General features: G+C 47.3%; 1 protein-coding gene across 7 annotated transcripts in view; it reads left to right on the plus strand.

The window, feature by feature from the left end:
- Nucleotides 1-22,500, plus strand: part of itpr2 (inositol 1,4,5-trisphosphate receptor, type 2) — an 83,920-nt gene that overhangs the window by 39,992 nt on the left and 21,428 nt on the right. For 4 of the 7 annotated variants that reach the window (XM_042707489.1, XM_042707490.1, XM_031564283.2 and 1 more), the window contains 12 exons: nucleotides 9,683-9,791; nucleotides 11,271-11,458; nucleotides 11,809-11,992; nucleotides 14,232-14,482; nucleotides 14,797-14,997; nucleotides 16,089-16,199; nucleotides 16,362-16,457; nucleotides 16,640-16,756; nucleotides 20,149-20,259; nucleotides 20,356-20,548; nucleotides 21,172-21,297; nucleotides 21,631-21,806. In XM_042707489.1, coding sequence (XP_042563423.1) covers nucleotides 9,683-9,791; nucleotides 11,271-11,458; nucleotides 11,809-11,992; nucleotides 14,232-14,482; nucleotides 14,797-14,997; nucleotides 16,089-16,199; nucleotides 16,362-16,457; nucleotides 16,640-16,756; nucleotides 20,149-20,259; nucleotides 20,356-20,548; nucleotides 21,172-21,297; nucleotides 21,631-21,806 — 1,863 coding nt within the window. Of the gene's footprint in view, nucleotides 1-9,682; nucleotides 9,792-11,270; nucleotides 11,459-11,808; nucleotides 11,993-14,231; nucleotides 14,483-14,796; nucleotides 14,998-16,088; nucleotides 16,200-16,361; nucleotides 16,458-16,639; nucleotides 16,757-19,683; nucleotides 19,762-20,148; nucleotides 20,260-20,355; nucleotides 20,549-21,171; nucleotides 21,298-21,630; nucleotides 21,807-22,500 lie in introns of all 7 variants that reach the window. The other 3 variants (XM_031564280.2, XM_031564282.2, XM_031564281.2) reach the window with 1 other exon arrangement.

Genomic DNA, 22,500 nt, shown 5'->3' on the forward strand with positions numbered 1-22,500 from the left:
AGCATCTAAATATTCTTAGAATACCAATATGACTTGTAGCTACATGTAGAACATCTTTACAACACAAGTGGCTTACTGACTCAGTACAAGTCTTGGAACTGGAAACCAGAGGATAATCTCCCCTGAAATAAATTAGCCTATTTTTCATTTTATAAAATGTTTTATTGAAAATGATGGTACATGCAACTGTCTTTGTAGTCTTCTAGGTTATACCAGCTTTGCTACCCTACACTCCCTACCCTATTACAACACAGGCCTGTCATCTAGAGAGGTACAACATGTGCAGCCGATGCACTGAGTACATTGTTTGATTGGATGTATGATTTGATGATAATCAATGGAATAAAAAAAATGAAACGTTAAACATGAGATCTGGCAGAAAATAGAACTTCATAGTGCCTTACATCTGTTACCACTCAGCCTATTTTCCATATAGTGTGTTTGTCTGATATTTGGCAAAAGCACTTGATTTTGCGTGTGTGTGTGTGTGTGTGTGTGTGTGTGTGTGTGTGTGTCTTTTGATGAGCATGCAAGTAGATGCATTAACAAAGGAATTAACATAGCGACAGAAATGAAAAGGTGATTTGATTCTCTCATCTTGCGATGGATTCTGCCCCCTCCCCCATCCCCTGACATTAGTCAGGTGTCCTCTCACTGGAGAGCCGGAGGCGTGTGGTCACCATGGCAATGCAAGGGCACATGTTGCGAGTATGTGTGCGTGCGCGCACAAGGGCGAGAAAGTGAGTGTGTGTGTGTGTAAGGCACGTGCTCCCTACTGTGTGTGGAGTGGCAGCAGAGCCCCCTAAGGGCCCCTTTGGTCCTGATGCACGGTGCTGGAGAGCCACAGATGGCCACAAGCCCTCAGCGCTGCCTCAACACCAGCCCAACACGTCTACCTGAACACAGGCTTGCCCTAGCCTCACTGCAAACCCTATAAGCGTATTATACGACCTCCACCCCAACCACACAGACCAACTCAAGAGTGTTAAGATGAACCCTAAATGATTGATTTCCAATGTGTCACACTGATGACAAACCATCTCCGTTGTATTCCCTTTGCCGTTTTAGTGCAGTCCAAAAGCTCAACGCGGTCTAGCCCTGAACACCGCTTCAGCTTCAGCGTTTATTCTGTAGTCTTAACACCGCTTCAGCTTCAGCTTCAGCTTCAGCGTTCATTCTGTAGTCTGAACACCGCTTCAGCTTCAGCGTTCATTCTGTAGTCTGAACACCGCTTCAGCTTCAGCTTCAGCTTCATTCTGTAGTCTGAACACCGCTTCAGCTTCAGCTTCAGCTTCATTCTGTAGTCTGAACACCGCTTCAGCTTCAGCTTCAGCGTTCATTCTGTAGTCTGAACACAGGCTCCCGCTTGAGGCGTCCCAGTCTGAACGCTCCCCCCCCCCCCCTCACAAAGTCTTCCTCTGAAAGCAGCCAGACTTGTAGCTCTGTGAACTCCAACCTTCCTCTCTCTCTCTCTCTCTCTCTCTCTCTCTCTCTCTCTCTCTCTCTCTCCCTCCCTTCCTCTCTCCCTCTCTCTGAGGTCTTAAGGCTAAATACTGGTTCGATCTCGTGCCGTAGAGCCCAGCTTGTCACTGTGCCTCTGCATTATTTAAACACACTGACATTGCATGTGCCAGGGTGTAAATATGGAAGTGCCTTTCCACTGAGCTTTCTGTTGCAATTGGCCATCTGGCCACACTATGTGTGTGTGTCTGTGTGTACGTATGTGAATGAGATGGCAGTTTTGTCTACCACAGCGTATGCATTGTGCTTGAGCATCAGGTTAACAAGATCCCCAGTGTGTAAGTGTGCTGAGACACACGTTCACACAGTCAGTCAGTCTCCCACACACACACACACACACACACACACACACGCACGCACACACACACACACACACACACACAGTGTAAACACCCACTACACCATAACGAGGTTAGTGAATCTCACGTGCCACTTCCGACATGACCCAGCAGGCACCGGGCTCAGGCTTTCGCTCTGGGAATGTTGAGAGACTGGATGAAGCCTAGAAAGTGCTTGTTTGTGTGTTCAGTGCTGTTTGTCTTGGATGGATGCTGTCAGGAAATCAACAGGATTGCTCTCACGCGCCACATGCTAATTCGTTTTTCTTTTCTTTATTTCTTTATTTCTTTTTGCTGGGCATGGGGTGAGGAGAGGGCCGAGGAGGTTTACACACCGGAGCCAATCAGCTGCAGTCAGGCCACTGGGCTGGGCTGGTGTTTATCGGAAAGCCGACAGACCCTTCCAGAAAGTTCCTTCAGTGAAAAAAGTCAACTGACCCATGACTGTCTCCAGAGGAAAAATAAAGTAGGATGGGAGAGAGTGTGGTGGCCAAGGCTGGAGAGAGGGATCATCAATGGGGGAAGGATGAGAGAGAGGTTGATTGATTCCAATGAACGTTATTGAAATTCCAAGAGAACATTGTAGAATAAAGTTAACAGGATGGGACGGGAGGGAATTGTCACCCTGAAATGATGCACTCTGTGCAGGCTTTTTTTTACCTTTTAATTTACCACTAATTTAATGTACCACACAGACACACACGGGGCACCCACAGGATTCTCGTTCGTGGTATGTCCACTCAAGAAAGTTGTGCCACCATAGAGTGGCAGCAGCTCATGTGCAGTAAACATAGAGAAACCATCTATTGACAGAAGCTAGTGAGACCATGTGGGACACAGACTGCATTGTGTGCACCAACAGTAACCCAACCTTGGTTTTGACACTCTCGTTAAAAGATTGAAACGTATCCTACCTTACAATTAAAATAGACCCACCTGGTCCCTGTTGCGTTAAACTCTCTCAAAACTCTCTCTGCATTGATTTCAAAGTCTTTACAAATATTCAGTAAAGCCAATCCTGTTATTAGAGCTAATGTCTTGAAACGTCTCAAACAGCTGAATGACCTTTCCACCAAGCCGTCGAGACGGGCATCGTCAGTAGAACTTTAATTATATTGTGAATGTTTGGGAACATGCTCACTGTCTCTCTTAGGATGGTGCACAGATCAGAATCAGCTCCCTGCGGCATCACCGTGTGTTGCGCCAGCTCAAGTTCCAGCTCCACTCCTGCCAAGTCCAGGTTGGGTATCACTATGCTAACCAGTGACGGCTAACTCAGTTGGTGTATCACTATGCTAACTCAGTGACGGCTAACTCAGTTGGTGTATCACTATGCTAACTCAGTGATGGCTAAGTTAAAACTTGGTTACATTTCAGTGTTTTCCATTTCGATTTACTTTCACGTTATTATATTTTTGCTTCCACCAACTCCGCTTCAAGTTCACTACTGCCTTCGAAATGCTACTAAACAAAACAAAACTGCCAGCCCACCCTGTGTAACTGCTAACGTACGCAGTGTGTATTTTGTGTATAGATGGGGGCACCACAGAAATAGAAACACACACAGATTCAGCTCGAAGTGTCCTGTGCTGTCATTTAAAGACTAGCCGAAGAGCAGTCGGTGGTGGTCTGTAAAGCACAATGTGACAAGCTATTTGTGGTAAATGGGCAAAGCGAGGAGTGAATGGAAGCGGTGGGAGGCAGGCTATTATGTGCTCCTGTCCAGCGCCAGCGGCCTGTTTTAACCAATCACTGCCTGGTTTCTCCCTCCCTCGTCTCTGTTTGCCACGTGTGTCGTATAGGGCTGCTGGACCAGACACCACACCTCAGTACCACCGCTCTCATAGAATAAGGGAGAGCAAGACTGTCAGTAGCTGAGTACTGGACGTCCTGTACTTGTACTACCACTTACGCCTGCACTTGGACTTGTGACGCTTTCAAGGCTTTTGGATTATTACGTCTAGAACAGCATTTGTTTGTGGTGTTAAGGAGGAATAGGTGCTATTGCTGCTGCTGAGGTCTGCTTCTAACGGCCTGATGCAGCCTCTGAAGTGTCGGGTTCCCCAAAGGCCATAGAGGCAGATTGCTGGCTGACAGGAGCCCTCACAGACCTCATAGGCCCTCATGTATAACATACACCATTTTGTATCTCGGTGCACATGATTTTCTTATGCTGAAGGAGAACTGCAGCCATGGGCCCGAGGATAGACAACATTACCAAACTGAGAAGTCAGAAACGAGATGTTGTTAGCATAACTACACTGAGGAACGGGGACACAGGAACACAATACAACAGAACATGTGATTTAGGTGACAAAAGACCAGACACGCCAGGGGGATATGTAGCTTAAGAAGAGAAGTAATAGTGTCGGATTGTCCAACAAGATCTTCATTCACTAGGTGTAGGCATTCTTCCGTTTTTTTAGAGAGCAGCAAAACATTTCAGAGCAAGGCACATGTTTTTCCGTATTGTTCTGCCATCATGTGACACCATCTCTTTTCTTGTACGTGGGATGCAGAGACTGTCAGTGCAGACCCTTTTCTTGCCATAGGCTTGCTCTTAGTGATGTAGGCCTCAGGTTCTGGGGAGTTATCTGAGATGACGTTTCGCTGTCAATGACACTGACTTGGAGTGGAGTTGGAGTGAAGCCAGGCGTGAGCAAAGAGACAGCGGAAGAATTGAATGAGCATCAGAAGAAGCGGTAGCAGAGGGTTCGCGGGACCGCCAAAAGAGACCACTCGAGAGAGAGGACATGACCGTGACCGGGGTGGGGGGTCGGAGAGAGAAAGAGAGAGAGAGAGAGAGAGAGAGAGAGAGAGAGAGAGAGAGAGAGAGAGAGAGAGAGAGAGAGAGAGAGAGAGAGAGAGAGAGAGAGAGAGAGAGAGAGAGAGAGAGAGAGAGAGAGAGAGAGAGAGAGAGAGAGAGAGAGAGAGAGAGAGAGAGAGAGAGAGAGAGAGAGAGAGAGTAACAGCAGACAGCAGCATGGCGCGGGCACTGAAGCAGCACACGCTACCTGTGTGTGTGTGTGCATGTGTGCGCGCACTGACTTATATAAGCTGCACCCGTCAGCACAGAACCCGTGGCGCTCCAGCTCATGCTCACGTGCCAAGATGAGGTCACCAGAGGAATCAATCCCACACCCCCACCCCTACCCTCTGTCTTTTGTAAACCCACCATGACCTGTGGCAGAAAAACAAGTCTTAAAACAGTCTTCAAACAAACAAGTAAACACTGAATAGAAATGTGACCCTGCTATATTTACCTCTATTACCTCTGGGCTCAACCTGGACTCCCAGGCTGGGAGGTTTCTGTAATGTTCACTCATCACTGTTGTGACTTCTCTTGTGAGGAGTCTGCCAGGAAAACACTGCCGCCCCTCACAAGGCCTGGTAGAAACGGAGCTTGTTTGCCACCAGCTATTTTAAGTGTCCACAGCAGACCTTACCGAGCAGATGAGGATGATGATGATGATCATCATCATTCTGAAGTTTGCAGTCATGTCCATGCTTATGACCACTTAACTAGTGGTTATGGGTGAAAGACTGGGTGAAAACATGATGATCACACAAATGTATTCTACAACACTTCCAACATGAATGCTGAGTATTGACACGGTAATAGATCATGCAGTTCGTCTGTGTGGTTTTGTTATGCTGTGCACGTGTGCGGTGTGAGCCTCAAACACTTAACGCACAGTTCAAAGGGGTTGTGTGTGTCTGCTGTGGCTCTCCTCATACAGAAAGACTCTGCGCTGGTCTCAGTTTGAAGCACCTCAGGTGCAGCACAGGTACTATACTCCACATTTTTTTTTTTCAAACAAAAGTTGAGAAAACAAGTGAAAGTTGGAGCAGTTTTTTTTTTTTTGGGGGGGGGGGGGGGGGGGGTCTGTGATCTGTGACCTGGGTCCTTTGAGCGGGGGTGTTGGTCCCCTCCAGGTTCCCAGACAGAGTAAAGCGCGGGTGTCCAGGCAGCACGGCCAGACTGAGTATTGCTAGGGGGGCTCCGGGCTCTGGGCTCCGGGCTGGGGCTGGGGGGGGGTGGGGGTGGGGGTGTTTGGGGTGCAGGGAGGCGGTAGTGTTGCACGTCTGAGATGGAGACTCGGACAGCCCAGCCGCAGTGTGTCGTGCCCGTGCACATCTTAAACCGGGGCTGCTGCCTGCCTGTGCTAGTGCCTGCCTCCTGCATCTTCCTCCCTGCTCTCTTATTCTCTCTCTTTCTCTCTTTCTATTTCTCTACCTCTCCCTCTCTGTCCTCACATCACCTGAGTGGAGGTTTTTTTTTTTTGCTCTGCACCAGACAGATGAGTCAGGCTGCCAATGCCACCTCTCTCTCTCTCTCTCTCTCTCTCTCTCTCTCTTCCCCCCCCTCTCTCTCTCCCCTCTCTCTTTCCCCCTGCCTGAAATGCAGTGCTGAAGTGTGTGTGGTAGACTGTGACTTCACAGCCTAGAGGGACAGGGACTGAGAGCTGCCAGAGAAACAACCCCCCAGACCGACTTTGACTGACTGACTGACTGACAGATTTTCTGTTTGTCTGTCTGTGTGTGTATGTATGTGCACGTGTGTATGGGACTGTGTGTCTGTGTTTGCATACACACACACACACACACACACACACACACACACACACACACACACACACACACACATATACAAACACCCTGTTCTGAAATGAGAGGGGAAGTGATCAGTTTTGGTCGTCAGCGCTCAGCAGTCTTGATCAGCCTGGAGACACTTGTCAAAAAAAGTTTTTTGTAAAACTAAGTTTTGTTTTTTTGTTAAAACTAAGCTTTTCAAACCATTGCTCTGTATGTGCCTGGTATGTGTGTTGGTGTGTGTGTGTGTGTGTAAGTCTGCACCTGATGATTGGATGGGAGTGATGGAGGAGTGTTAGGTTGGAGATGGGAGTTAATTGGCTGACGACTCACCTGCTGTGTGTGTGTGTGTGTGTGTGTGTGTGTGTGTGTGTGTGTGTGTGTGTGTGTGTGTGTGTGTGTGTGTGTGTGTGTGTGTGTGTGTGTGAGTGAGTCTGGGCCTCTGGGCACAGCCAGACACTGCAGGCAGACAGGCGTCTGCACTGACTGCTGATGAAGTGTTTACTGAGAAAGCAGGAACATCAGCTGCACGTGCTCCTCAGAGAGAAAGAGAAAGAGAGAGAGGAGCGAGCGAGCGAGCGAGAGAGAGCCCGCGAGCTAGGGAGGGAGGGAGGGAGAGACAGAGAGAGAGCCTGTTTTTGTTTCAGACTTGTAGTTGAGCAAGCTGCTTTAGCAGTTTGTTTTTCCCCTCACTTTGTCTCAGTCTGGCCAGGCTCATGTGCTTTTTCGGTTTTCCACAGACACACTGTGTGTGTGTGTGTGTGTGTGTGTGTGTGTGAGCGTGCGTGTGCGTGCGTGCGTGCGTGCACGTGTGTACTGTTGAGAAGTGGTGATGCATATAGGGACATATAATAAGAGGGACTGCGAGACAAAGGAGCAAAGACAAGGAAGCGCAGAAGGAAGAGCGAGTGATTGTCTCTGTCTCTCCTCTGTCATGCCCACACAGGAGAAGGTCGACCGCCTGTCTCGCCTCGACTCGCCTTCGTCTCTGTCCACCATGGCAGTTGCCATAGAAACGAGCAGACAAAAATCCGCTGGTCTGAGGGGAAAGTGAGGGGGCTGCTATGAGCTGTCCATCCCTCCACAGGCACTTACACAACAAGGCACTGAGGAGGGGGCCCACGCTCCCCCCCCCCACACACACACACACACACGCACACACACACACACACACACACACACACACACACATTCATGCATGGTCACACACAGAATGTGGGAGGGAAAAGGGGATGAACAGAAGTTGGAGTAAAGATATAGAAACTTGGGGAGTGAGAGAGGTAGGAAAAGTGAGGAGGAAAGAGTACACAGGAGAGCCAGGAGGTGGGGGAGTGGGGGATGGGGAGTGGGGAGAAGGGAGAAGGAAAAAAGGTGGAGAGGGACGCTGCTGGACATTTATTTTTCAGCAACCACACATTGTCCAATCAGGATGGGGCAAGAGAAACCTGTTAATTCAGTGCGTCCCTAGACAAGACACTGCAACTCTCTCCTGAGCCAAAAGAAAGAGAGAGAGAGAGACAGAAAGAGAGAGAGGGAGTGAGAGAGTGAGGGCGAGAGAATGAGAGAGAGAAAGAGTGGGGGAGAGAGAGAGACTTTGTGTGTGAGAGAAAGGGATCAGTGCTACCCTGTTCCCTCTGCCTGTCTTCCCTCGTGATCTCCAGGTGTTATGTAACTCACTCTCCCTCTCTCTCCCACTCACACACACACACACACACACACACACACACACACACACACTTGTGTGTTCTCTGAGGGGGAGCTGTTTTGATGGCAGCCGTCTGGTACCTACCTCCAGCTTTGATTCTTTCCTTCCCTCCTCCTGAAGGCTTTGCTGTTCTCTCCGAATAATTGGAGCAATTAAGCCAGTTTATGCCGCTTATGTAAAAACTCCCCCATGTGAATATGCTTATCAACTGCCACACTTTCAAAAAGAGCCTCTCTCTGGCATCCACTGCGCCGGATGCATTTAGTACATTTACCACTCTTTTACCACCAAGACTGCAGGAAAGATTTCCGAGTTTATATGGGGACGTGTGTGTATGTGTTTTCATGTATGAGCATGGGTGAGGGTGGGTAAGGGTGTTCTATTTCTTCTCAGACTGAAGCATTGAACGCCAGGAAGTACAGTGTATAGCAAGTGCAGTGCTGTAGGGTCACTATCCTCACTTTAAAGCAACACTATGCAACAATTTGCCTCTTTTTGAGGCTTTTATCGGCAACTACTTTTGGCGTCATCTTCAAATTCATTATCATAGTATTTGGTCCTGAGAAGGACAAATACACCCACCTGTCAGTCCCACGAGCGGCCTTCATTAATAAGAATGACAAAAGATGTCAGTTAGCATGTTAGCATGTTAGGAAGCTTTTATCTGTGTCATCTGAGCTGTTGCAAAGTTTCTGGATGTCTGGTGGGTAGTGTGGTGTAGTGTGTGTGTGTGTGTGTGTGTGTGTGTGTGTGTGTGTGTGTGTGTCTGTGTCTCTGTGTGTGTGTGTGTGTCTGGTGGGTAGCTCTCTAGTTTTAGACCAAACTCCATAATGTTGCCTTTAACAGCTAGTGTGGTGTAGTGTTGTGTGTCTCTGTGTGTGTGTGTGTGTGTGTGTGTGTGTGTGGGTAGCTCTCTAGTTTTAGACCAAACTCCATAATGTTGCCATTAACAGCAAGTGTGGTGTAGTGTTGTGTGTGTGTGTGTGTGTGTGTGTGAGTGTGTGTGTGTGTGTGTGTTTGTTTGTAAAACTAGCATTTTACTGGCACTAGCACCCATTGGTTTTGCTTCCTTGCTAGTTGCAATGTTTATGGTTAAAGGTTCAAGTCCAGTCTGGGTTCTCATAGTGCAGGCTATACTGGTAACATAGAGAGACCTCAAGGGCCCACTCTGGAGCTACTGCGCTAACGCATAATGAGAACGTAACAGTATTCACACATATTTATGTTTATCTGATTGCAATGTCTATGCTACTGCACAGCAACAGTGCCCTTACATTATTGTGTTTTCTTGAGTAGTTCAGAGGGAAAAGGGAATTGGGGAACAACGCAGATTAGCGTGCTTTAATTTGTTGCTTCGGGGCTGTTTGTCGTGTCCGAGCAGTCGTAAGCTACTCCAAACACTGCAGCCTGGTCAGTCCCTCTGGGCTCGCTCTTTCTGGGTTGGTGGTGCCTGTGTCAGCTGGCAGAGGGCAAAGGGCAAAGGGCAAAGGTCATCCCTGCATCTTCTTCTGCTCTCCTCCCGCAGGGCACCATTCTGAGGAGGATCCTCCTGACCCGCTATTTTGGAAACCAGCGCCTCCCCTCCAAGCCCGACTCCAGCGCACCGGGAGCCTTTAGCAAGACATCCTCTGGAGGTGAGAGAGAGAGAGAGAGAGAGAGAGAGAGAGAGAGAGAGAGAGAGAGAGAGAGAGAGAGAGAGAGAGAGAGAGAGAGAGAGAGAGAGAGAGAGAGAGAGAGAGAGAGAGAGAGAGAGAGAGAGAGAGAGAGAGAGAGAGAGAATGAGTGAATGATAGAGACAGATTGAAAAAAGAGAGAGAGATACTGAGAGAGCCAGAGTGAGTTAGGGTTCACCATGAACTGTATGAAAATGTAGGGCAAATGCTTTGATCTCATTCAGTGATGTAACACTCAGTCATTTTATTTGTGTAAGCACTTATGTGTTTATCCGTCATAACTTAATGTGAGTCATGTGTGACTGTAATGGCCCTGGCAGCAGTAGTCAATTTCATTATGCCTCCCCACTGATTTTTCTCCCGACTTAATGCAGCTATTTGTCACATACGACTGCTAACAGCTTAAAAGGCCTGCCTGTAGGCGCAGCAGATGTGGAAAAGTAAAAAAAGGAACTCTTTTGATAGACTGAGTGTTCTGTCACTTCTGATTTTTGTCAATCTCGAATGATCATTTGCTGTAGAATGGTTCTATAGAAATTGATTCATCAAGCTTCATTAAATGCACCAGTAATTGTCCATTTATCATGGCTAGGCAATGAGACTGTGTGTTTGCATTAGCTGAAATGTCAGCCATGCAGACAGGGACTGGGAGGGAAAGGCATCGATTCGGCAGTCTTGAGTGTTCACCAGGGCCATTATGAGCATGGCAAAGCTGGGTGGATTGGTCAAAATGGACTTGTAAGTAAGAGGGTGATCCTAGTATGCCGAAAGGTTTAAGAACCCCAGAATGAAGGCAAATACGGTCTCTACTGGAACTGGCTGTTCTGGCACCAGGTCCTCCTGTTGGAGATCGGAGATGTTCTCTCGTGCAGCAAAATTCCATTTGAATCTGTTTGAATATAACTAAGACATGGAGCGCAGGAAGAGTAGAGACTGATATGTTGGAGTTAGTTGGGTTGGTATGGGCCTCTCACTAGGGGACGGGCAAATGGAATATCTGAGCTAAAGGTTTGGTAAGGACTTGATTAACCCAGAAGTGGTGATTGGAAACTAAAGCCAAGGCCTATCCACGTGATTACATTGTTTGCTCGTGCTTTGTGTAGATGGCGTACCATGTGTATTCAAATGTATTGTGTTCTCCTGGGAAGATACTGTTCATTAGGATTTACATAGAACAATAAAATAGTTAATAGTTTAAATTAACATGGCCTTGGCTACAACGCTGATCAGACCCTGCTGCCATTATGAAGATGCATAAGGTTAGTATAATTGGATTGGTGCTGAATGCTGGCGTGTACTGGACCGTAAGGGACATGTAGGAGATGCTAGAATGTGCGGGGCGGTAAGGGATGCTAGCGTGTGCTGATGTGGGTGCGCTGTGTCCCCAGGGGGCGGTAAGGGATGCTAGCGTGTGCTGATGTGGGTGCGCTGTGTCCCCAGGGGGCTCTCCCGGGGAGGGCCACGACAAGCCAGGCTTCAGCATGGTGGACATCCAGTGGCTGCTGGACAATGTGGGCGCCTCGGAGCTGGTCATCGACCTCATCGTCAGCACCAAGAACGACCGCGTGTTCGAGGAGAGCGTCCTCCTGGGCATCGCATTACTCCGGGGAGGGAACACACAGATACAGGTACAGTGGGTAGACAGATGGGGGCAGGTAACAACAACAACAACAACAACAAGGCTCACAGATAATTAAATCAATAAATAATCATATCTTACATAAATAAATAATCATATCTTACATCAAATAAATAATAATCTGCAGCACTCAGCTAATGTTAGCTAATGATGTTGACGAATATTGGTGTGAAAGCATCTGCAAATTCATCAGTCAAATTATTTATTTTAAGAATGAATTTAAATGATTTGTTTCTTACTGCCTGTTCAGAATAATTTTTGTTCATGCTATGAAAACCATCGCAGTCGTCATATTCATCGCTTTTGTTTGTTTGTTTATTTCTTCTTTCCTCTGCTCAGAATTCTTTCCACAGCCAGCTGCACAAGCAGAAGAAGTCGGAGCGCTTCTTCAAGGTGTTCTACGACCGCATGCGGCTGGCCCAGCAGGAGATCCGCGCCACCGTGTCGGTCAACACGTTTGAGCTGAGCAGCAGGAAGAGGGAGGATGATTCCGAGGGCTCCGGGATCAGGCACAAGAAGCAGGGTGAGCCTCTGGCATGCTGCGCCCCACGCCCCGCGCCCCGCTCGCCTCTATCCCAGCAGCTCTCCTCGTCCAGATCCCTGTGCTGTTTCATGCTTCTGGTTCTCTGTTCTGTTCTGTCTCCTCTCGGACACTCCTGCCAGTGCATCTTCCCTCCTGTGCTTCTGTTCTCCTGCGCCCCCCCCCCACCCCCCCACCCCCCCTGGTCCTCACATTCCTCTTGCCCTTCTGTTCTCTGTAGGGTTTGAGGGTGTGGGAAAAGACACAGAGGTTCTGTAGGAATACATAAGATGAACAGGCTGAACCAAATGAACCAAGTCAAAAAACATCTGAAGGAATTAAGTGTCTATTTCTGTCTTTTGAAACCAGTGTCATGTCATAAAAAGCTTGGGGAGGATGTGAAACAGACTGCTCTGAGTAGGTGGGGTAATACTTTAACAGCACTAACTAGTAGCTCATGGATACAGAAGTACAATCGATGATGGCGTTGTGTGTGTGTGTGTGTGTGTGTGTGTGTGTGTGTGTGTGTGTGTGTGTGTGTGTGTGTGTGCGCGCGCGCGCTGGTTGGCTTTGAAAGAGACTGTGTTTTTGTGAGAGAGAGAGAGAGAGAGAGAGAGAGTGTCTCTGTGTGTGTGTGTGAGTGCAAGACATTGAGTGTGTGTGTGTGTGTGTGAGAGACAGTGAGCGTGTGTGTGAGAGACACAGTGAGTGTGTGTGTGAGACAGTGTGTGTGTGTGTGTGAGTGAGTGTGAGACAGTGAGCGTGTGTGTGTGTGTGTGTGTGTGTGTGTTTGTCAGTTTGTCAGTGGTTCAGCAGCTCCTCGCCCACTGCACGTGTCCCATGTCACAGATCATATGAGGGCCAGCATCAAAGGCCCATTGTGCAACAAGTGCTTGTTTACCAGAAACGCTGGCCTGATGCAAGACAAAAAATCACCAGCATGTTTTCCTGCCTCTCACTAGGGGCCGGGCAAATGGAATATCTGAGCTAAAGGTTTTGTAAGGACTTGATTAACCCAGAAGTGGTGATTGGAAACTAAAGCCAAGGCCTATCCACGTGATTACATTGTTTGCTCGTGCTTTGTGTAGATGGCCTACCATGTGTATTCAAATGTATTGTGTTCTCCTGGGAAGATACAGTTCATTAGGATTTACATAGAACAATAAAATGGGGGATGGAATTGAAAGGTCTGTTTCCTAAACAAGGTTTGGATAAAGAAAGAAGCAGGCCTTAATCCAGATTAGTTAGTCAAAGCGTGAGAAGTGGCTGGTGTAACCTCTACTTAACTGATTTTGAACTGTAAGGCTCTGAAGTAGATGCTGAAGTGCTACACTGGATTAGTGAGATTAAAGGCACTCAGTGATGCATAGAGGCTGCAGAACCGACCAGGACCTAGGAACATTCAGACAAAACAAGCAGCAGAAGAACTTTCACTGAGTTTGAGGTACTGCTGTTGCCCAGCAAATGCACCTGAAATGTCGTCCTGTTTACTTGGACATCCACGTCTCTCCCTAAACTGAATCCAAATCCGCAGAAATATGGATTAGCAGTCTGTGGGTCACATGAAGACAAGGCTGTGGCGGAGGGAATCAGATGGTTGCATATCTAATATGCAGGAAACATTTTAGTGCTTGAATTTTGCCTGCAACCACAAAAACAATTTCTATGCTGTGTGTACAGCCAATTCATATTATGTGCCTATTATTTACTGAAATAATGAATTGCACTCAAGTAGAAATCATCCCCATGACTCAAGTTGAGGGGAAACCCCCATGATGATTTTGTGTTTCATCTCAGATGTGGGTAAAACATCTCAGATCTCAGATTTAGCCTTCTCTAGGTTGGAGTGCTTAAGGGCTCAGTCAGTGCAGAACAAAGACCACCAGCAGCCTTAATCCAAATAACCAGTGACTGTCCACTGACAGACAACATTTAACTGCATCTTTGACTTTGCAATTTCGATTTTTAACTTAGATTTGAATATGTCTGTAACTACTTCAGTCCATGATTCAGAAATGAATTTGAGTGAATTATTGACTTTATGAGCACAGTTATTTTCTATCTAATGAAGATTTAAAGAGTTGTTCTTCTTCCTCCCTCCCTTTCTTTGTTTTTTTCTGTCTTTTTATCTCTCACTCACACACACACACACACACACACACATACACTCACACACACACACCCCCACACCCACACCCACACACACTCACATACACACCTATCCCTATCCCTATCCTAACAGGAAGAGACTCTCTCTATCTGAAGGAGGACATGAGAGGCCAGCTCAAAGAGGCCTCCTCCGCCACCTCCAAGGCCTACAGCACCATCCGCAAGGAGCTGGACTCAGACCTGGAGCTGCTGGGCTCGGTCGGGGAGGCGTCGGACCTGGAGGAGGAGCTGGAGGAGACGCAGATGAGCGCGCCCATCACCATCATGAAGCCCATCCTGCGCTTCCTGCAGCTGCTCTGTGAGAACCACAACAGGAACCTCCAGGTCAGGACCACAACCGCTTCAGTCCAAGGATATTACTGCTCTTTGTTGTATATAGTCTGAACCAGATAGATAGATAGATAGATAGATAGATAGATACTTTATTAATCCCGTGGGAAATTCTAATATCTGGAACCATAACCACTTCTTGTTATATTATTATTTTATGTTATACATATAGTCATTAATATCATATTAACAGAATCTTGACATTTATTTATTGTTACTTAATAATCTTGGTCATGGTTGTTTGAGTGGAAAAAGAGAATGGAAAAGTCTGAAACGAGTCTCTTTGTCTTGTCCTTGCGGACCCACAGAACTTCCTGCGCCACCAAAACAACAAGACCAACTACAACCTGGTGTGCGAGACGCTGCAGTTTCTGGACTGCATCTGCGGCAGCACCACGGGGGGCCTGGGCCTGCTGGGACTCTACATCAACCAGAGGAATGTAGACTTGGTCATCCAGACTCTGGAGACCATCACCGAGTACTGCCAAGGGCCCTGCAACGAGAACCAGGTGCTGGCCCACCACCACCACCACCACCAAAACCACTTCACCCAATCGGCCTTTCCACTGAAAACCAGTCCTCTCCCTACATAGTCTCGACAACCACCGTTACATCAAAGGCCATCAACCCAAAATGGCAAACACAGTCAGACCAAACAACTCCCCACACCCACACCAAAACGTCACTGTGCGGTTAAGGTCTCCAGTCTTACTTTAGACTTCAGTCAGGCGTGTTATTTCCTCAAAGTCATGTCACCGTGGTGACGTCAATACTCTAATTGGCTGATTAAAGCTCATCACAGCATGCATCAGAAGTCCGACCATGAGAGGGAGATTGAGCGAGTGACCCGGGGGAATCTGAGAGCGAGTGCTTGTGATTAATGACTGACCCGGCTGTCTAATAGAGAAACGTCCACGCAGAGGTGGAGACATTCCTCTGTTCTCCTGAGGTCATTGGTGGCTGTCTCATGGTGGCATAAATCCAGGAAATGATCCTTTTAAGAGGGTGTTTATACACTGCGCCTGGGTGCTCGGGGAGGCCTCTGCTGTCTGTTCACTGCTGCCCCAGTGCACTGTCCCAGTTTCTCCACACTAACCTCCAACACTCTCAAGGCTGCGCACCAAGCACAGGGCGTGTGTGTGTGTGTGTGTGTGTGTGTGTGTGTGTGTGTGTGTGTGTGTGTGTGTGTGTGTGCGCGTCCGCACACGTGCGTGTGCGTGTGTGTGTGTGTGTGTGTGTGTGTGTGTGTGTGCACACGTGCATGTGCGTGTGTGTGTGTGTGTGTGTGTGTTGGGGTTGGTTTTGTAGGACAGTCCAGAGACTAGTGCCGATGATTATTTAAAAAAAAGATATCATTGGAATATAGATGCCATATCACACTAATAGGGTTGGGGCTGTTATTGTGTGTGTGTGTGTGTGTGTGTGTGTGTGTGTGTGTGTGTGTGTGTGTGTGTGTGTGTGTGTGTGTGTGTGTGTGTGTGTGTGTGTGTGTGTGTGTGTGTGTGTGTGTGTGTGTGTGTGTGTGTGTGTGTGATAGAGAGTGTGTTTTTATGTTTGTGTGTGTTGTGAGTGCCACAGTAACTGTTTCCATTTTCTTCAGGCCTGCATAGCCAAGCACGAATCCAATGGCATTGACATCATCATCGCCCTTATCGTCAATCCCATCAATCCCCTGGGCAAGCACAGGCTGGACCTGGTGCTGGAGCTGAAGGTAGCCCTGCATGCCTGCCCACACACACACACACACACACACACACACACACTTACACACACTTACACACACAGCTTTAGTATTTTGTTGTTTCCTTGAGTCTACTTATCAGTGGAACCACAGACACAGACACAGACAAAGGGCCTTTTCTGCCCCAAACAGAACAACGCGTCCAAACTGCTGCTGGCCATCATGGAGAGCCGGCACGACAGTGAGAACGCCGAGGAGATCCTGGACAAGATGAGGCCCAATGAACTGGTGAGAGAGATGGATGCACTGAGCGAGTGAGAACAACATCAGGTGCAAGTGGCCAAAAGGGTTTGATGTGGATGCTGGAGAAGGCACTGAATAGATGTTTTCAGTATTAAAATGACCACTGTGATGTGGGGTCACGGGTGGGGAAAGGTGTTTCCTCTGACACCCTCTCTTCTGCTGCCCAGGTGGATGTGATGAAGGAGGCGTATCACCAGGGGGTGGAGAACGAAGAGGAGGAGCTGATCGGAGACAGCATCAGGTCCAAAGATGTCGGCCACAACATCTACATCCTGGCACATCAGGTAAGAGTCAATGCCTAGGCCATAACATCTACATCCTGGCACATCAGGTAAGAGTCAATGCCTAGGCCATAACATCTACATCCTGGCACATCAGGTCAGAGTCAATGCCTAGGCCACAACATCTACATCCTGGCACATCAGGTAAGAGTCAATGCCTAGGCCACAGTTTAGTTCAACAGGGACACCTCCACAGTAGTAACAGAATGGACCAGAATGAAGAGGCGGATGTGTCACGGCCTTATGCTGCTGTGTGTGATGATGTGTGATGACTCAATAGAGAGACAAATGAAGGTTGAGGTCATTGTGGCTATCGATGTTATTTACAGTTTGAAGATCAGTTCTCATTTCAGGACCATTAGTCAAAAGGTAGTCAAAAATAGTTTGTTGGATGTTTTAATAAAGTCAATTCAGATTAGGTGTGGAAGTGTATCAAAACCTACCCGATATGTTATCTGCAGTATTATTTGACTTTTAATCACCGTCATGGCTGTGATTTATTTATTTATTCATTTATTTGTATTTATATTATATTTACATCTTTATCTCATCCACATGGCATTACAGCAAAGGTACATCTACTCACTAACGGAAGTAGGGCTCTAGATTCATTCCTCCGCGGCTGGCTTTCTGTTTCCCACAGAGCACACACACACACTCACACACACACACACACACACACACACACACACACACACACACACCACACACACACACACCACACACACACACACCACACACACACACACACACACACACACACACACACACACACACACACACACACACACACACACAGAGAGAGAGAGTAACCCAGATACATCCATATGAAACATTAGTGCAGATATACACACACTCACAGATATACATCAGCATGACCGCACTTCCATAGCCATGCAGAGATAAGTACATTCTTTCCTACTGCACGCATATAACTCATGACTGCTATGCAAGTCGCATGCAGACCCCCACGCATGCACACACCTTACGCATGCACACACCTCACTCAAACATACACCGCACCCATACTCTGATGACTAAAATGTTCAGCCTTTCCCACACACTCAGTTATATTTATCAGTAAAGCTGATAAGGCCTTGGGGCAGTGGTTTTGTGTGACATGCACACCTCTTAGGGGGGATTAGTCAGCCAGTCTGAGCCCTGTTCCCCTCCCCTGTTCCCCTCGCCTCCCCTGCCCTCCCGGCCCCGCCATCCTCCTCTCTCCTCCACGTGAGGAACATTAAATAGGCCCTCGAGGCGCTGAAACTCTCCACTGAATTATCAGAGCCAGTCATGGACAGGCACCAGTTATGTCATACCTTCTGCTGGCCCCACCGTTAAACACACTTCTGTACCTCCATCATGGACATGACTGATAACTCAGCCTCAGTTCCTCTGATCATCGTTACAGTTATGTTTTTATGTCTTATGTCCAGTTCCTCGATGATCGTTACAGTTATGTTTTTATGTCTTATGTCCAGTTCCTCGATGATCGTTACAGTTATGTTTTTAAGTCTTATATCCAGTTCCCCTGATCATCGTTACAGTTATGTTTTTAAGTCTTATGTCCAGTTCCTCTGATGATCGTTACAGTTATGTTTTTAAGTCTTATGTCCAGTTCCTCTGATGATCGTTACAGTTATGTTTTTAAGTCTTATGTCCAGTTCCTCGATGATCGTTACAGTTATGTTTTTATGTCTTATGTCCAGTTCCTCGATGATCGTTACAGTTATGTTTTTAAGTCTTGTATCCAGTTCCTCTGATCATCGTTACAGTTATGTTTTTAAGTCTTATATCCAGTTCCTCTGATGATCGTTACAGTTATGTTTTTAAGTCTTATGTCCAGTTCCTCGATGATCGTTACAGTTATGTTTTTAAGTCTTGCATGATGGACATTAAACCCACTGGAGTTGTTTGCCTCCAGTGGCCTGCAGCAATGGGACATTAAGTATGCATTACCGTCACTAATGTGTACGATGAATCAGACATTGTTGGTGTTTGTAGACTTAAAAAAAAAAAGCAGAAGCTATTTATATAGCTCCTTTTACTTCACTTTGGGTACATTTCATTAATCATATGAGCCACTCTTGGTTTTGTAATTAGGCACTTTAAACAGTGTCTGTGGTGGGTAGACAGATTCAGTCATGTTTCCTCTTAGTGGCCTAGTAACTCACACAGTGTGGTTGTGACATTCTTTGTAGCCAGATCAAAAATACACCACACCACTGGCACCCCACTTCTACCCAGACACCGGCGGAAGAGTCTGGTAGACATCCTGTGACACTTCACTCTACTCTTTTAAAATAGATGGACAGAGACGACCTTAATGCTGATTCTTCTTTATGAGATAATGAAGTTTTGGATGAGCAGTTTTTGATGTGGTTATCTGCGTTGAGAATGGGTTTGGGAAAAGATTGGTTTGGTTTTTAATGGTCGTCAAGGGCCCTAGGGTTTCTTCTAATGAATGGTGGTTAACAGCATTTAATATTTAACAGCATTTGAATGATGAAACCCAAATACCTCATGCTACTTGTTTGGTGTTTGGGTCACGACATCAACTTTCACCTCATGATGTGGGTCTGTTTGATGATGACTTGTCATGAGGTTTACACACACACACACACACACACACACACACACACACACACACACACACACACACACACAGTCTTGCACCTACATGCTGTCCTCACACTGTATCCAGTTCAGCTTTGAAAGCATTGTGACGTACAGCAGGCCCTCCCTCCCTCCACCCCTCCCTCCATCCCTCCCTCCACCCCTCCCTCCATCCCTCCCCTATGACTTGGAGTCCCATGATGCTGCCCAGGCCCATCCCAGCTCATGTGTTGCTCATCATCAGCTTGTTGTTCAGCTGCCTGTGCTTCACACACAAACCCCCCCCCCCCCCCATCCTCATCGTGTCCCGTCAGGTGCTGCGGCAAGGGGGAGGAGGAGGAGGAACAGGAGTCTCCGGCGGTCCCGAAAGACGGCAGGTGCACAGACATCAGGTCTGGTTTGTGGGCCGAGGTGACCCTCTGCGAGCTGGGCTTTCACACAGACTCCACTCTGGGTGTGGATGGATGTCACAAGGCACCGGGATTAGTCATAGCTTAGACAAGTCTGGGCTTGAGTTGAGCTGCTAAGTGAGATTAGTCTATCCTGGGTGACGGCTAGTTCCTAGGTTTCAGACTGTTCAGATCACCTCTGCCTGATCACACTCTCACCACTTGGGGTTGCACTCAACCGGAAACTGGGGCCTTTTCAAATAAACCCTACTGTATTTCAACTGTAACACTGTCCTTAATTATCGATTTATGTAGTGGAAGTGCTGATGAATGAATAACTGTATGAATAACGATATGAATAATAATGATCATTGGTGTTCTCGGTTGTAGTTGGCACGACACAGCAGGATCCTGCAGCAGAGCCTTAAGCCAGGAGTGGAGGTAGACGAAGAAGGCGACGATGCTCTAAGTTACTACGCCAACCACACCGCTCAAATAGAGGTACAAGGCCGTCTCAGCCAATCACAACGCTTCAAATAGAAGCGGGGAAAAAAGTTAGGTTTGGTCTGCTGACGTTTTGTCCACGTCCGTGTCCAGATTGTGCGTCACGACCGCAGCATGGAGCAGATCGTGTTCCCGGTGCCCAGCATCTGCGAGTACCTGACGGAGGAGTCCAAGGTGCGCGTCTTCACCTCCACGGAGCGTGACGACCAGGGCAGTAAGGTCAACGACTTCTTCCAGCAGTTTGATGACCTCTACAACGAGATGAGCTGGCAGAAGAAGATCCGCAGTAAGCATCCCTGAGCATTTGTACACGTGTGAAAGTGTTTGTAATGTGCAGAGTGTCCGCTCAGGAGACGTGGTGTGATGGTGGATGATAGGGGTGGGGGAAAAAATCGATTTTTCGATTTCTCTCGATTCTCTCTAGAACGATTCTGTCTCGATTCAGAATAGTTAATTATCGATTTTTTAATAAAATAAAAAAATAGTAAAAAAAAAATAATATTTTTTTTTTTTTTTTTTTTACACATTCATTTTGTGTTGAAATGCAAGCTGCATCGATTATTGCATTGTTCATAGAAAGTCATAATTGTGACAAGGACACACTTTTTCTCTAATAAAAAAATAGATAGATCTGTTGATTTTCTTTAATTATCAAACACAAAGTAGGAAGTGATTTGAGACTCTGAGTAGCAAACTCAAATGTTTTAAAAATCGAGATGCATCGATAATCGTTTTATCGGTTTAGAATTGATAATCGATAATCGGTTTAGAATCGATAATCGGTTTAGAATCGAGAATCGGTTTAGAATTGAATCGTTGACCTCTGAATCGGAATCGAATCGAATCGTGAGGTGCCAAGAGATTCCCACCCCTAGTGGATGATCCTGATCTCTGATCTGCCTCCTGTAGATAACGCTCCTTTGTTCTGGTTCTCGCGGCACATCTCTCTGTGGGGCAGCATCTCCTTTAACCTGGCCGTGTTGGTCAACCTGGTCGTGGCTCTGTTCTATCCTTTTGGAGATGATGATGATGAAGGTGAGGTTTTTTTTCTCTACCCATTTCCTCTGGTCAGACCATAAGGTTTCCGTGCTCAATATTTGTGTTGAATTTCATTTCAGCATAATTTGTATGGATTTCAAGTATCACCCTCGGCCAATATATGCTTCAAGCTTGTGTTAATATATTTGTAAAGGGTACACATCCTCTTGGTGTGTGTCTGTGTGTGTCTGTGTGTGTCTGTGTGTGTGTCTGTGTGTGTGTGTGTGTCTGTGTGTGTGTGTCTGTGTCTGTGTGTGTGTCTGTGTGTGTGTGTGTGTGTCTGTGTGTGTGCGTGTGTGTCTGTGTGTGTGTGTGTGTGTGTGTGTGTAGGTGTCCTGTCCCCCTTCTTGTCTATTCTGCTGTGGGTGGCGATGGTCGTGAGCACCGCCATGCTCTTCCTGCTGCCCAGGCCGGGGAACATCCGAGCCTTCCTCCTGTGTGGAATCCTGCGCTCCATCTACACGCTGGGCCTGGGCCCCACGCTGCTGTTACTGGGGGCTGCCAATGTAAGTCCCGACCCCCATAGCCTGCACCACACAACCCCACCACCCCCTTCTCATCAGCCACCACTGGGCTACGGTAGCAAGGCAGATACACCAGTGCCACTCCATCTCCATTGGACTTTAGACAATTATGACTTTTTTGCTGTCATGCTGTGTGTGTATTATCTCTCCCTTAATGTCAGGTTGACACTGTGACTGTGTAGTAGACTGTAGTAGTGGGGGACTTTTCCTGTGTGTGTGTGTGTGTGTGTGTGTGTGTGTGTGTGTGTGTGTGTGTGTGTGTGTAATGTAAACATACAAAAAGCCACAAGTAGTGAATCACACTCTCTGTGACCCTTCTGGCTCCATTCTGGTTTTCATGATGTGAAACACAACACCAGATTGTCATGAGAGTAACACTGCCTGCTTCCCTAAAATATCTCCGTGTTCCCCCCATGTGAGGAATTATGGAGAGTCCCTGCTAATCTGTCATACAATCTGTCACCCATCGTGAGTGTTAATGTCTTGTGGGTGGATGTGTAGGCGTCTTGTCACCATGGTTCCTGCCACCCAGAGGGGACAGTCCTGGAGCCTCTTCTTCCTCTCTTCCAGTCGGCTGCTCTGTGGCCATTGTGTTGTAATTCACCCACAAGCTGTAGAGAGCACGCTATTCTCAGTCTTAGTAAAGGGGCTTTTTTATTGAACAGTGTGTGTAATG

This window comes from Clupea harengus, chromosome 3 (assembly GCF_900700415.2).
Source record: "Clupea harengus chromosome 3, Ch_v2.0.2, whole genome shotgun sequence".
Classification (NCBI taxonomy): Eukaryota; Metazoa; Chordata; class Actinopteri; order Clupeiformes; family Clupeidae; genus Clupea; species Clupea harengus.